An 11,286-nucleotide genomic window follows, 5' to 3' on the forward strand; every position below is an offset into this window, starting at 1 on the left:
GTCCGGTCTTTTAATGGGTTCACGAGATTTATGAACGTTTCCTGCTTTCTCTTTCGTGCTAGGTGAAGAACTGCACAGTTTACATCAGCGATGACTCTGCCTTTGAACCAGAAGAGCAGTTCCAGGTCCATCTTGGTAGCCCACTTGGAAACCATTGGAGTGGAGCTAGGATTGGAAAGATGGCTATGGCAACTGTAACTGTCACCAATGATGAAGATGGTAAGTGAGGAGGCGCAAAACAGATGTAGGAGCTGCAGTGCAGGATGTAGTACCAAATAGTCAGCACAGTCCTATAGACAGTTTAATTCAGTGCAAAAGAAATGTCTTCAGTTGTATGAACAACTTTGGATTCATTCTCACAGAAATACTTACCTGTGTGCTGCAGACCCCCTGGTTTATGAGCAGGACCATCACGTGGTCATCGGGGGGGCACTTTGTGTACTGATGTTGCAGAAGACATTGAATAAACAGGGCTTGCATGCACTCATTTGTCCCATCTCCCTAGCAGTGCAGTCACACAGGGAGCTGCTGTGCCTCCTCTGGGGACTGTTGTGTTCCCTTTGGCCACAACCTGGAGAGAGCTGTGGGGAGGAAGGGGAACAGTAGCTTCTGGAGGACAGTATACTTCCAGCTGTAAGCAATGAGCTATGGTGTCAACCTGGGGCTTTTTCTTCACTGCTGCTTCTTTAGCACCCACCATTGAGTTTGAAGAAACTTCATACCAAGTGCGGGAACCACCCGGCCCAGAAGGTGTTGCAGTTTTAAATATCAAGGTGGTTCGGAGAGGGGATCAGAACAGGACCTCCAAAGTCCGCTGCAGCACCCGTGATGGCTCAGCTCAGGCGGGAGTGGATTACTACCCCAGGAGTCAAGTGCTCAAGTTCAGCCCAGGTAAAGGATCCCTAGAGGGGAGGTTCGAGGCGGTGATGTGATGTTCTTCGCATGTGGGAAAGGAAACAACAAGGAGAAATATGCAGGAGATTCAGACAAGACCATTTTTTGTGTGAGGTCTGACTGCTCCTCATGGAGTGGCTGAGCAGGCTGTCATTGTCTAAGGCTAAAGAAAGACGGTGGAGGCTGCTCACAGGGGTTCATGTCCCTTGAAAAGGCTGGAAGGCCATCCCAAATCTTGCCATGTTTTCTCTTGGGTACCACAGTTCATCCCTTTACAATGCCTGTCCTGGATGAGAAGAGCCTTTCTTTTCTTCCTTCAGAGTGTTTTTTGGAGGAGATTCTTAGTAATATATTTTAAATATACTACATAAGGCTACCCACCATGTGCTCATCTTTAAAGTTAATGTGACTCCCCTGGGCTACAGCCCTGCACTTGGCTACAGCTATAATTTTGTGATATGAAAGAGCTGAGCTATTACAAGAAGGATGATAAGAACAGAGGAAGAAGCACTAGTGTCTGCTAGGTAAAGCGGTCCACAGGGAACATCATCATCGTCATCGGAGATTGTTTCAGGATCCTGTAAGGTGGCTCAGACCACGTCACTGAGACTCAGAAGCCCTCACCAAGGAGCTCTGCATACTGGCCTGAGAGTCAGAGCAGAGATGCTCACAGCAGGACATAATTTGGACTGCAGATTTTTATTACAGACAGCTAATATAAATCAGGCATTGTTAAGCCTGTGATGGCGCACCTGCTAGTAAATCTATTACCCAATCAGTCGAATTAGTTGTCATAGCTGGAGTTTTATGTATAGAGTAGATTCCTATGAGGAAGCGGAGGTTAATTATTAGTGGAAATTAATGGAAATAAAAATCATAATGCATACTTTATCATAATTTTTCTGTGGTCACGACCTAGCCAAGCTGCTCAGTATTCAGTGGCAGCTTTAGAGCAGTGTCTGGTTTGTCAGTGTGATGAATTGAGTTCTTTCTGTTTCTCTTACACACACTGACAGGTATGAACCACATCATCTTTAAGGTGGAGATCATGTCCAATGATGACCGGGAATGGCATGAGTCTTTCTCACTGGTGCTGGGCCCAGATGACCCAGTGGACGCTGTTCTCGGAGATACCAGCACTGCAATAGTGACTATTTTGGATCAGGAAGCAACGGGGAGCCTGATTCTTCCGGCACCTCCTGTGGTAAGTTCCCTGTTGCTGTGACTGTGATTTAGGCCTTTGAGTACAGACTGAAAACCCCAGTGAGGTTTCTGAAATGCAGTTTCGAGGTGCAGTATTGTGGCAGGCTGGGAGCGTGTGGGAGGAAGAGTTGCCTTTGCGGCTCTTTCCCTGACCCCCATCGAACACTGTTGTCCCGCATCCTTGCAGGTCGTCACCCTGGCTGACTATGACAATGTGGAAGGAGCGACCAAAGAGGGTGCTAAGAAATCCCCTTCCCCAGGCTATCCGCTCATCTGCGTCACTCCGTGTGACCCGCGCTTCCCCAAGTACGCGGTCATGAAGGAACGCTGCAGCGAGGCTGGCATCAATCAGTCGTCAGTCCAGTTCAGCTGGGAGGTAGCAGCCCCTACAGACAGCAACGGGGCCAGGTCACCCTTTGAAACCATCACTGACAACACACCGTTCACGAGCGTCAACCATATGGTAAGTGATTACAGCCTGGCGTGGAGAGGTTACAAGAGCACATGAGGGCTTGGGGCAGCTCAGGGAGCTTTGTGGGAGAGCATTGGATGTCACTGTGAAGGTGCTGGTGACCCCCATCTGTGTTTGTCTCTCCTCATTGCCTGCAGGTGCTGGACAGCATTTATTTCAGCCGGCGGTTCCACGTGCGCTGTGTGGCCAAGGCAGTGGACAAGGCTGGCCATGTGGGGACCCCCCTCAGAAGCAACATAGTTACCATAGGGACAGACAGTGCCATCTGTCACACCCCAGTGGTAGCGGGAACAGCCCGAGGTTTCCAGGCACAGTCGTTCATTGCCACTCTGAAGTACCTGGACGTCAAACACAAGGAACATCCCAATAGGTATGAGCTGGGAGCAGGGCGCACGCGCGGTCCTCCCTGGAGCCCCTAGGGATTACAGAGCTGGCCCGGGTGGTGAGGAGAGTGCACGTCCGAAACCACATCCCTCCACACAGGGTGGTCAGGGCCGCGCTCGCGCTCACTGCCTCTCACCCCACTCCACCCCAGGGTTGCTCATCCTCGCAGGAAACAACCAGGCAGTTGGAGAAGTGGTTTGAGGAGCAGATACATAGGCAAGGAAATCCAGCTGTGACTCAATACCAGACCATCTATTCCCCTGCCCATGTCCCTGCCCTGCTTCCTTGTGGCATGTGGTGGGGTATGAGGCTCTTGTACCTGCCAGGTCTTCTTTTTCTGCCCTCTTATCTGCCCTTATCCTGTGTTCCAGGATCCACATCTCAGTGCAGATTCCTCATCAGGATGGCATGCTGCCCCTCATCTCCACCCTACCGCTGCACAATCTGCATTTCCTGCTCTCCGAGTCTATCTACAGGCACCAGCATGTCTGCTCAAACCTGGTCACCATCAGGGACCTTAAAGGCATCTCAGGTAATCTTTAAAGCCTACTATTGCTCACTGAATTTGGAGGTTTGGAGAAGCCAGAGAAGAAATGCAGAGGTGTCTGTCTTCCTCTGGGCACTTTTGATATTACATTAAAAAAAAAATCATTTTCCTCTACTAACTAAGCAGAGTTTCCTCACAGTAGACAGGGACTGTTTTACCTCACCCTGTTCATTGTAGACCCAAGTTGTCTTGCATTTTTTTTAAGTTTAACCTGTAATGAATAGATCCATGTGTGTTTGCTGCCCCATTCCTGTAACATTTTTACTCATAAAGACTGGTATGTGCCCAGTTTGACCTCTAGGAGCCATTAAGCCCTAGTACAATAAAAGGCACTGACCAGATTTGAGAGTGAAGACAGCTTCAGGCTGTTGAAAATCCAGACTGATTAAATTCCCTGATATCTCTTGATCCCAGAGGCAGGATTCCTGGATGAAGTTACTCAGGATAGTATCGTCCTTGGTCCTGGTTATGACCGTCCTTACCAGTTTGACCCCACGGTGAGAGAGCCAAAGACGATCCAGCTCTACAAACACCTCAACCTCAAGAGCTGCATTTGGACCTTTGACGCTTACTATGACATGACCGAGTTAATAGACATCTGTGGAGGCTCTGTCACTGCTGACTTCCAGGTAAGATAACGTATCTGAAGCTCTTCCACCTAACCCAGGTCCTTGTCCATTCTCGGGCAAAGCTGCTGTGCGTGGTTCCCTGTTTTGGGATGTCCCACTGCCCTCTTATGGACAGATTATACATGTGCAATCTCACTCACGGAATATCTTCCCCATGTTAGACTCATACAGTAAATTCCCAGGCAGAATGCTACACCCAGCATGATCTCTCTTAATTTGAGCCAGCATGGAACAAGACTTTGCCTTTCCTTTTATAGCTCTAGTTGGCTGCACAGATGCAGAGTAGGTACTTGAACTGAATATCTACATAATTGGGCTCGTGGAGGCTGGCACCAACCAGGCTGGAGTGCATCTCTCTGGGCTCTGCGAGGGGCTAGCAGAGTAGAGCTGCCTTCTGCAGACTAGAAATGGGGCATATTCATGCATGAGACTCTGCTGTTGCACAGGCTATTAGAGGCACTTCTGAGCAAGCCAGATTTAGTTTGTTTGTCTGGTTGGTGTAGTTATAACTAGAATTAGAAGGGTTTTTGTTTGTTTCAGAGGTGAAACTGTGGTCACATCACCATTTGTTCTGGGTTTTAATAACAACACGCTTTAACATTAGGAGAGAGATACACTCATTTAAACCATATGATTGTCCAAAGTGCCTACACACAAAGGTCAAGAGAGTTCACACGGTCATCTCTGACTTCTTGGAGGGATTTTGTAGCCTGTGAGGGGCACTCTGTATTTGCAAACCCACTTTTTTTTCCCAAACAGTTTCTCATGATAGTTTTTCAAATAGAAATCCAGTGATAGCTTTTTCTTTTCTTTTTTTTTTTTTTAAATGCGCCACAGAGCGACTGTCTTCATTGATGCCCATGACCTGTATTTACACCCATGTATTAGTGGGTCTAGAAAGATGCGGGCGCTTTTTAGCAGATTCCAAGCTGTGCAGCTCTGGATTTCTTCCATCTTTGGGAAAGTTGCACCTGAACCAGGAGGGCTGACTTAACTCTGTGCCCACCCTGGGAGGCGCACACACGGCATGGAGTGCCGGCAAACCGGGAGCAAGGAGACTTCCCAGAGCAGAAGCTGAGCACGGTGGGTGCTGCAGGAGTGAGCCAGTGTCTCCCCGCTAGCCCGTGCGTAACCACCCTTGGGGGCTGTACCGGCAGGTGCGGGACTCTGCTCAGTCCTTCCTAACGGTGCACGTCCCGCTCTACGTGTCCTACGTTTATGTGACGGCACCGCGAGGCTGGGCATCTCTGGAGCATCACACCGAGATGGAGTTCTCCTTCTTCTATGATACTGTTCTCTGGAGAACAGGTAGGTGTGAGGTATTTGTGGGTGGCTGGGGAAGTCATTTTATTCTTGATTTTCTTAGTTTTTAGCTGCAGTCCTGAGCATGGATCATGCTCAAAGTAAATAGTGTGCAGACTGAATCCAGATAAGGCAGCAGTTGGGAATACTTAGCAAGGGAGCTGTTGCAGGCTCTCCCTTTTCGTCCAAATGATCACTAGGTGCTAGAAAGCACTGCAGGAAGAGGCCCGTGATGTCCCCTAATGCACCACGGCCAAGCGGAGGCCGCTCTGCTCCCTTTGGCACATTTGGAGTTTCATCTCCATCACTTTCCAGCGATTCCCTTGTGGGAGCTACAGTCATGTCCCTCAGCCGCCCAACCCTCATCGGGAGACCTCCTTCCCGTAGCAACCCGTATCTGTTAAAAACCCTGTGTGGCTCCTCTCCTGTGCTGGGACTGACACCCAGAGCTCGCTTTAGGGCCCGCTCTCCTCTGTTCTTGCTGCACGTGCAGGCATTCAGACGGACAGCGTGCTCTCGGCCCGCCTGCAGATCATCAGGATCTACATCCGCGAGGACGGCCGCCTGGTGATCGAGTTCAAGACACAGGCCAAGTTCAGAGGTAAGAGTATAAGTCCTGATGGAGAGAAGGAGCACCTAGATTTATAGCCAGCAGTGTTGGCCTTGTGCTTTGAGTTCATCTTGCTGCTCATACATGAACCTCATATGCCAGCATCCCCTATGTTCAAATCTCTTTCTCACTTGGCTTGCTGGCGTGGCAAACCGAAGGTGTAGATTCGTTCCGTGGCTCATTGCTCTGGTTGTGCAGTTAGGACAAACTCTCTTACATTCCAAAGAAGGAGCATATGCACATTTCATGCTAATACCAAGCCTCCTAACGTGCTTATGCCTAATCTAACAATTTAACCAGATGCTTAGCTCAGCACCTCACGACCCCTGGCTGCTTAGGGTTTAATAATTTTCATTACCTGCTAGATTCAGAGCCTTAACCTAACAAGTAACTCGTATATGGACTGAATTCACTATGGTCTGTTATTCTGGGCAGGATCAGGCCAGCTGCATGCCCGTTGCTGCCCTCTCCCATGCATGAGCCCCAACTCCTGCTTTAAATAGGTGATTGGAGCAGCACGGAGGTGCAGAGCAGCACGAGGGCAAATCCCTGAGGGATCCCCTGTCCTCCTGGCAGGGCTTTTTGTAATGGAGCACCACAGCCTGCCAGATGTGAAGTCTTTCCTAAAGCCACCAGAGCACCTGGGAGGCATCGAGTTTGACCTGCAGCTGCTGTGGAGCGCCCAGACCTTTGACTCACCCTACCAGCTCTGGAGAGCCACCAGCTCCTATAACAGGTGAGCAGAGCAGGTTCACGTGCCTGCGGGACCTTCCTGCAACCCTCGGTCTAGGGGAGCGGGGAGAGCTTGGCCAGCAGCACTGCAGGACCCCTTCCTGCCCACAGCCCCTTCCTCTGCTCCCCAGCGTAGCTGGGGCTGCTGGGGTAATTGCCACCAGTCTGTGCACACGTGGCTCTACTGAATCGCGCCTGGTGACATTTGGTCCTTGTTGCCCCTGCCCTTCAGCAGCTGAATGTCACCTTAGCCTCAGTCCAGTGCAGAAGTAGAAAAAAAAAATGAGTCCACCCTGTAAAATGCCCTTTTCTAGGCATGGCAACAGTGTCTCGGTAGATTCCAGGGGTGACCCCATGTCTACAGTTGTTTTGCAGTCTGCAAATTAAAACAGAATTTCCTCTGTGTGACTTTAGTGATCTTTAGTGCTGTGCTCAGTAGAAGTGGTTATGTTAAACACTGGGGAGATTTGGTTGACCTGAAAGAAACACAGCCTTTTTTGTTACTTTAGTCCTTTTTCCATGTATGCCCCTGCAGAAGCAGAGGCCGAATTAAGGCCCGTGCGCCAAATAGCAGCCTCTTGCACGTGCTGGGGTAAATGGAGGACACTGGTGCGGGCTAGGTCCTGCTCTGCACTCGGTCTCCCCTGCTCGCGCTCGCTGCCAAAGGGCAGGGCTTGGGTGAGCGCTGGAGCTGGGTGCAGAGCGCGGAGTGGATTGGGTGAGCGCGGTGCCTGCCGCCCCTTTGCAGGAAGGACTACTCTGGAGAGTACACGATCTTCCTCATCCCCTGCACCGTGCAGCCCACCCAGCCGTGGACGGAGCGCGGGGACAAGCGCCCGGCCTGCACAGCTCACGCTCCTGAACGGTGAGAGGGCGCTCGGCCCCGCGGCGCCACGGTGTGCGCCGAGAGGGAAGGGGCCCCGCAGCCCCTGCGGGCGAGAGCAGCTGCGCGGGGCCCTGTGCCCTCCCTGGGCAAGGGGACAGGGTGAGGACCAGCAGTCGGCATGGCTGCCCTGCAGCCCCGTGCGGGAGTGTGGGCTGCTGGGCTGCCCGGGATAAAGCGGGAGGGAGGAGAGGGCAAGGGAGTGTACGGCTCCCCAGCGGGTAACTTTGGAGCAGCCCTCACTCAGTCTCTCCTTTTTCCCTTCTTGTCCCCATTTTAGATTTTTGATCCCTATTGCCTTCCAGCAGACAAACCGCCCTGTCCCTGTTGTCTACTCCCTGAACACTGAGTTTCAGCTCTGTAACAACGAGAAAGTGTTTTTGATGGATCCCACCAAAGCCGAACTGTCCGTGGCAGAAATGGATTACAAGGGGGCTTTTTCCAAAGGTAGGATTTGTTTCTTTCCTGTGCCGCTTGTATCTAAGGCTTCTGTCTTCCTCACTTGGCACTTGGCTTCTGTGACAGACAGAGAATGGCAAAAGGCCCGTTTGGTTTTGCCTCTTTTACAGCAGCCTGTAACATTTTAAGGCTGACATGGGTCGGTTTCACATGAGCTGCAGACAAAACAGGACTGTGTTTTTGCCACAATATTCTGTCATCTACACATGCAAATGAAAACCTATCGAAAATAAGATCCATTTCTCCTTGATGTGTTTGACCCTGGAAATAGTTCTCCTGCTGAATTTATTTCTTCTCCTCCCTGATATCATTTGGAGAATTTCAGCTGAGCCGTCTTCTCCCAACTTCTTCAGGTCAAATCCTGTATGGCCGCGTGCTCTGGCACCCTGAACAAAACCTGAATGCTGCTTACAAGCTACAGCTGGAGAAGGTCTACCTTTGTACCGGCAAGGATGGGCACGTGCCTTTCTTTGACCCCACGGGAAGTGTCTATAACGAGGGCCCCCAATACGGCTGCATTCAGCCCAACAAGCACCTCAAGCACAGATTTCTCCTCTTGGTAAGATTTGGGCTGTCCTTACCCATGCGTATTTCTTAGTCTAAAGGATAAAGAGATGTGGAGGAAAAGAAAAAAAGAAATGATGGAGCAGACTTGTAAAATTCCCTGTTTTTCTGTTGATACCGTGGCATGGGCACAACCATGCTGGCAGCATAGAAAAGCAGATTCATTTCTCACTTCCTCAGACATTCCTCTTCCTTGTGTAAAGCTGTGCTTAGCTCCCAAGACGCATTAGCTCTAATGACCTGCTTAGAACTTAGCACGTGCCAGTGTCCTCGCTGGCAGCCACACAACCAACCGCCTGGGGACAGAAGTGACACGAATGGCTTTAGTCCCGTAGGGCTGCCAGACATGAACACGCTCATGGTGAATCTTTTCTGCTCATGCTTGGTTCAACAAACCTCCTATTGAAATGATTAGTGCTCAGTGAGTATGCAGGGATTACAACTCCCACAGGTTGTAAATATTTTCTGTGCTGTAGCCCACAAATGTACGTGTCTATATGGGGGATAGGGGAGAATGTGCATGCCCATGTGACTGAGGCCCTTCTAGGGCATCTTACACTACCTTTTGTCCTGGGCTGTTGGAGTAATGGGTAGTGTGGGGGGAGCTGGCTTGTGGTTTCCCTTAGGAATGCATCCCACATTCATTAGGGTTGACATCAGACTGGGTTTCTGGGCTGGAGAGGATGTGTTTGAAGGGTGTCTTTGGCTTGAGGGGCGCTCTGCTTTGTCCTGGCACTGATGCCCCCCCGAAGGTCCGCGTGCTGCGGACATGTCGCTGGTTGCGCGCGTTGCTGCTCTCAAAGCCTCTCTGCCTTGCAGGACCGAAACCAACCAGAAGTGACTGACAAGTACTTCCACGATGTCCCTTTTGATGCCCACTTTGCTTCAGAATTATCAGCGTTTCAGTCAGTGAGCAGCATGCCTGGAGTGGACGGATTCACCCTCAAGGTGGACGCTCTCTACAAGGTTGGTGGCACGGGATGTGGGGAGCCAGAAATTAACCCCGGTGTCTGCATTGCCCCAGATGGTCTGTGAATTACATAGGCTCTGGGATCTGACGTTGCCCAGAAAGGACAAATGTTAATGTAATTAGAATAAGCAGCAAACTCTCCAGTACAGAACATGGAGATGAAGAATTGCCCTGGTTTTAAGCTGTTTTGAAAAAGGACCTTCTCAAAGCATGAAGACAGGCAGCTCTTTAGAAGCATCTCCTTATTTTTTCTGAAGGATTTTTTACAGCTGGCAAAGATAGTCAGGAAGAGTGAACATCATGATGGGTGATAAATATTGCAGGTGTTGTGGAAGCATTGGGAGTGTTTGTATTGATAATCGGTCAAGCCAAAAAGCTGCTCCAGAAAGTGCAACCAACTCTATCGAACTTTACCTTAAACCAAGGTAAAGCTTGGTTTAGATAAAGCTTTAGCTTTATCTAAAACATGTCGGTAAAATTTCACATGTCCCTATGTTCTCATTCTTCCAGGTGGAAGCTGGGCATCAGTGGTACCTTCAAGTCATCTACGTAATTGGCCCCGAGAGCGCAGCGGGGCCTCGCGTTCAGCGATCGCTCACTCGCAGCTGGAAACGTGGCCGCAGGGACTTGGCCGACAGCGACGGGAGGCGGCTGCTGGACGACACCTTGGTCTATGACAACGAAGGTGACCAGCTCAAGAACGGCACCAACATGAAGTCGCTGCTCTTGGAGGTGGAGGAAGTGGCTGTCGCAGCCTCCTTGTTGCAGAGCGGCGCTTCCCTCGGGAGCGCGTGCGCTGCCGTCTTGCTGCTGCTGCTGCTGCTTTTGGGAATGTGCTTCCTGGCCAGGAAGTGTGGGAGGCTGAGGAAGAGGAAGGAGGCTGCCAGCGGCATCGCGGAGGAGCATCCCCTGAACACCAAGGTGGAGCTGCCTGAGGGAGCCAGGGCTATGAGCAGCCAATACTGCACTGTGAGGAATATCAATATCCTGCGGGAAAGTGGGGGTGCCTCCCATGTGAGAGGCGGGAAGGTGAAGCAGGTGAACTTAGAAGTCAAAGTGAACAACAATGTGCCCGATGGAACAGAAGTTTAATGTGGTGTTAAAACACGCTTTTGTTTTGTAAAAGCTTTTTATAAATTGGAAAAAAAAAAAAAAGAGGAAAAGATGAAGAAAACTCTGCTGTTTTTTTTTTATACAAATCTGATAAAAATGGTTGTCTCCCTCTGCAAATGATAACTATGAGAGCACGGCCTGACCCTTCTGCTCCTGACAGAGCTCGCTCTCATTGCGCCAGGCTGCGCTGCTGGAGCCGGGCAGGGCGGGCGCTGGGCGTCTCTGCCCTGCTCCTTCCTCTGAGCTTGGTCCCCTCTGAGAAGCTGGGGCAGGGAGGCAGACACCTCCCTGGGGAGCGGGGCAGCTGGGCAGAGCTCTGTGCAGGGCCTCGGGTGCCCCGGTGCCCCAGAGCGTTGGGGCCGGGTCCCACGGGGACACGAGTGCAGTGCTGGGCTGCACGGGAGCTGCTCGGAGCTCGTGTCACGGGGGGACTTGTCCCTGTGCAGCCCCAACAGTGTCTGTCAGACGCCGCCCTCGCCGCGCTCGTCCCCTTGTGCGCCCCGTCCTGGCGGCTCCGGCACCGG

The 11,286-nt window shown here is 51.1% G+C and overlaps 1 protein-coding gene across 1 annotated transcript in view; it reads left to right on the forward strand.

Annotated features, from left to right (window-relative positions):
• FRAS1 (Fraser extracellular matrix complex subunit 1) overlaps positions 1-10,760 on the forward strand; it is a 96,239-nt gene extending 85,479 nt beyond the window's left edge. The window contains exons 59-73 of the mRNA XM_026042767.1: positions 63-219; positions 691-891; positions 1,911-2,098; positions 2,285-2,560; positions 2,707-2,939; positions 3,325-3,485; positions 3,915-4,129; positions 5,287-5,437; positions 5,925-6,032; positions 6,618-6,777; positions 7,522-7,638; positions 7,937-8,103; positions 8,469-8,674; positions 9,499-9,645; positions 10,160-10,760. Of these exons, the coding sequence (XP_025898552.1) occupies positions 63-219; positions 691-891; positions 1,911-2,098; positions 2,285-2,560; positions 2,707-2,939; positions 3,325-3,485; positions 3,915-4,129; positions 5,287-5,437; positions 5,925-6,032; positions 6,618-6,777; positions 7,522-7,638; positions 7,937-8,103; positions 8,469-8,674; positions 9,499-9,645; positions 10,160-10,741 (3,069 nt within the window). The 3' untranslated portion in view covers positions 10,742-10,760. The remainder of the gene's footprint in view (positions 1-62; positions 220-690; positions 892-1,910; positions 2,099-2,284; positions 2,561-2,706; positions 2,940-3,324; positions 3,486-3,914; positions 4,130-5,286; positions 5,438-5,924; positions 6,033-6,617; positions 6,778-7,521; positions 7,639-7,936; positions 8,104-8,468; positions 8,675-9,498; positions 9,646-10,159) is intronic.
• The last annotated feature ends 526 nt before the right edge of the window (positions 10,761-11,286 follow it).

Source organism: Nothoprocta perdicaria, unplaced genomic scaffold, assembly GCF_003342845.1.
Source record: "Nothoprocta perdicaria isolate Ctin4 unplaced genomic scaffold, notPer1 scaffold_313, whole genome shotgun sequence".
NCBI classification, from domain to species: Eukaryota; Metazoa; Chordata; class Aves; order Tinamiformes; family Tinamidae; genus Nothoprocta; species Nothoprocta perdicaria.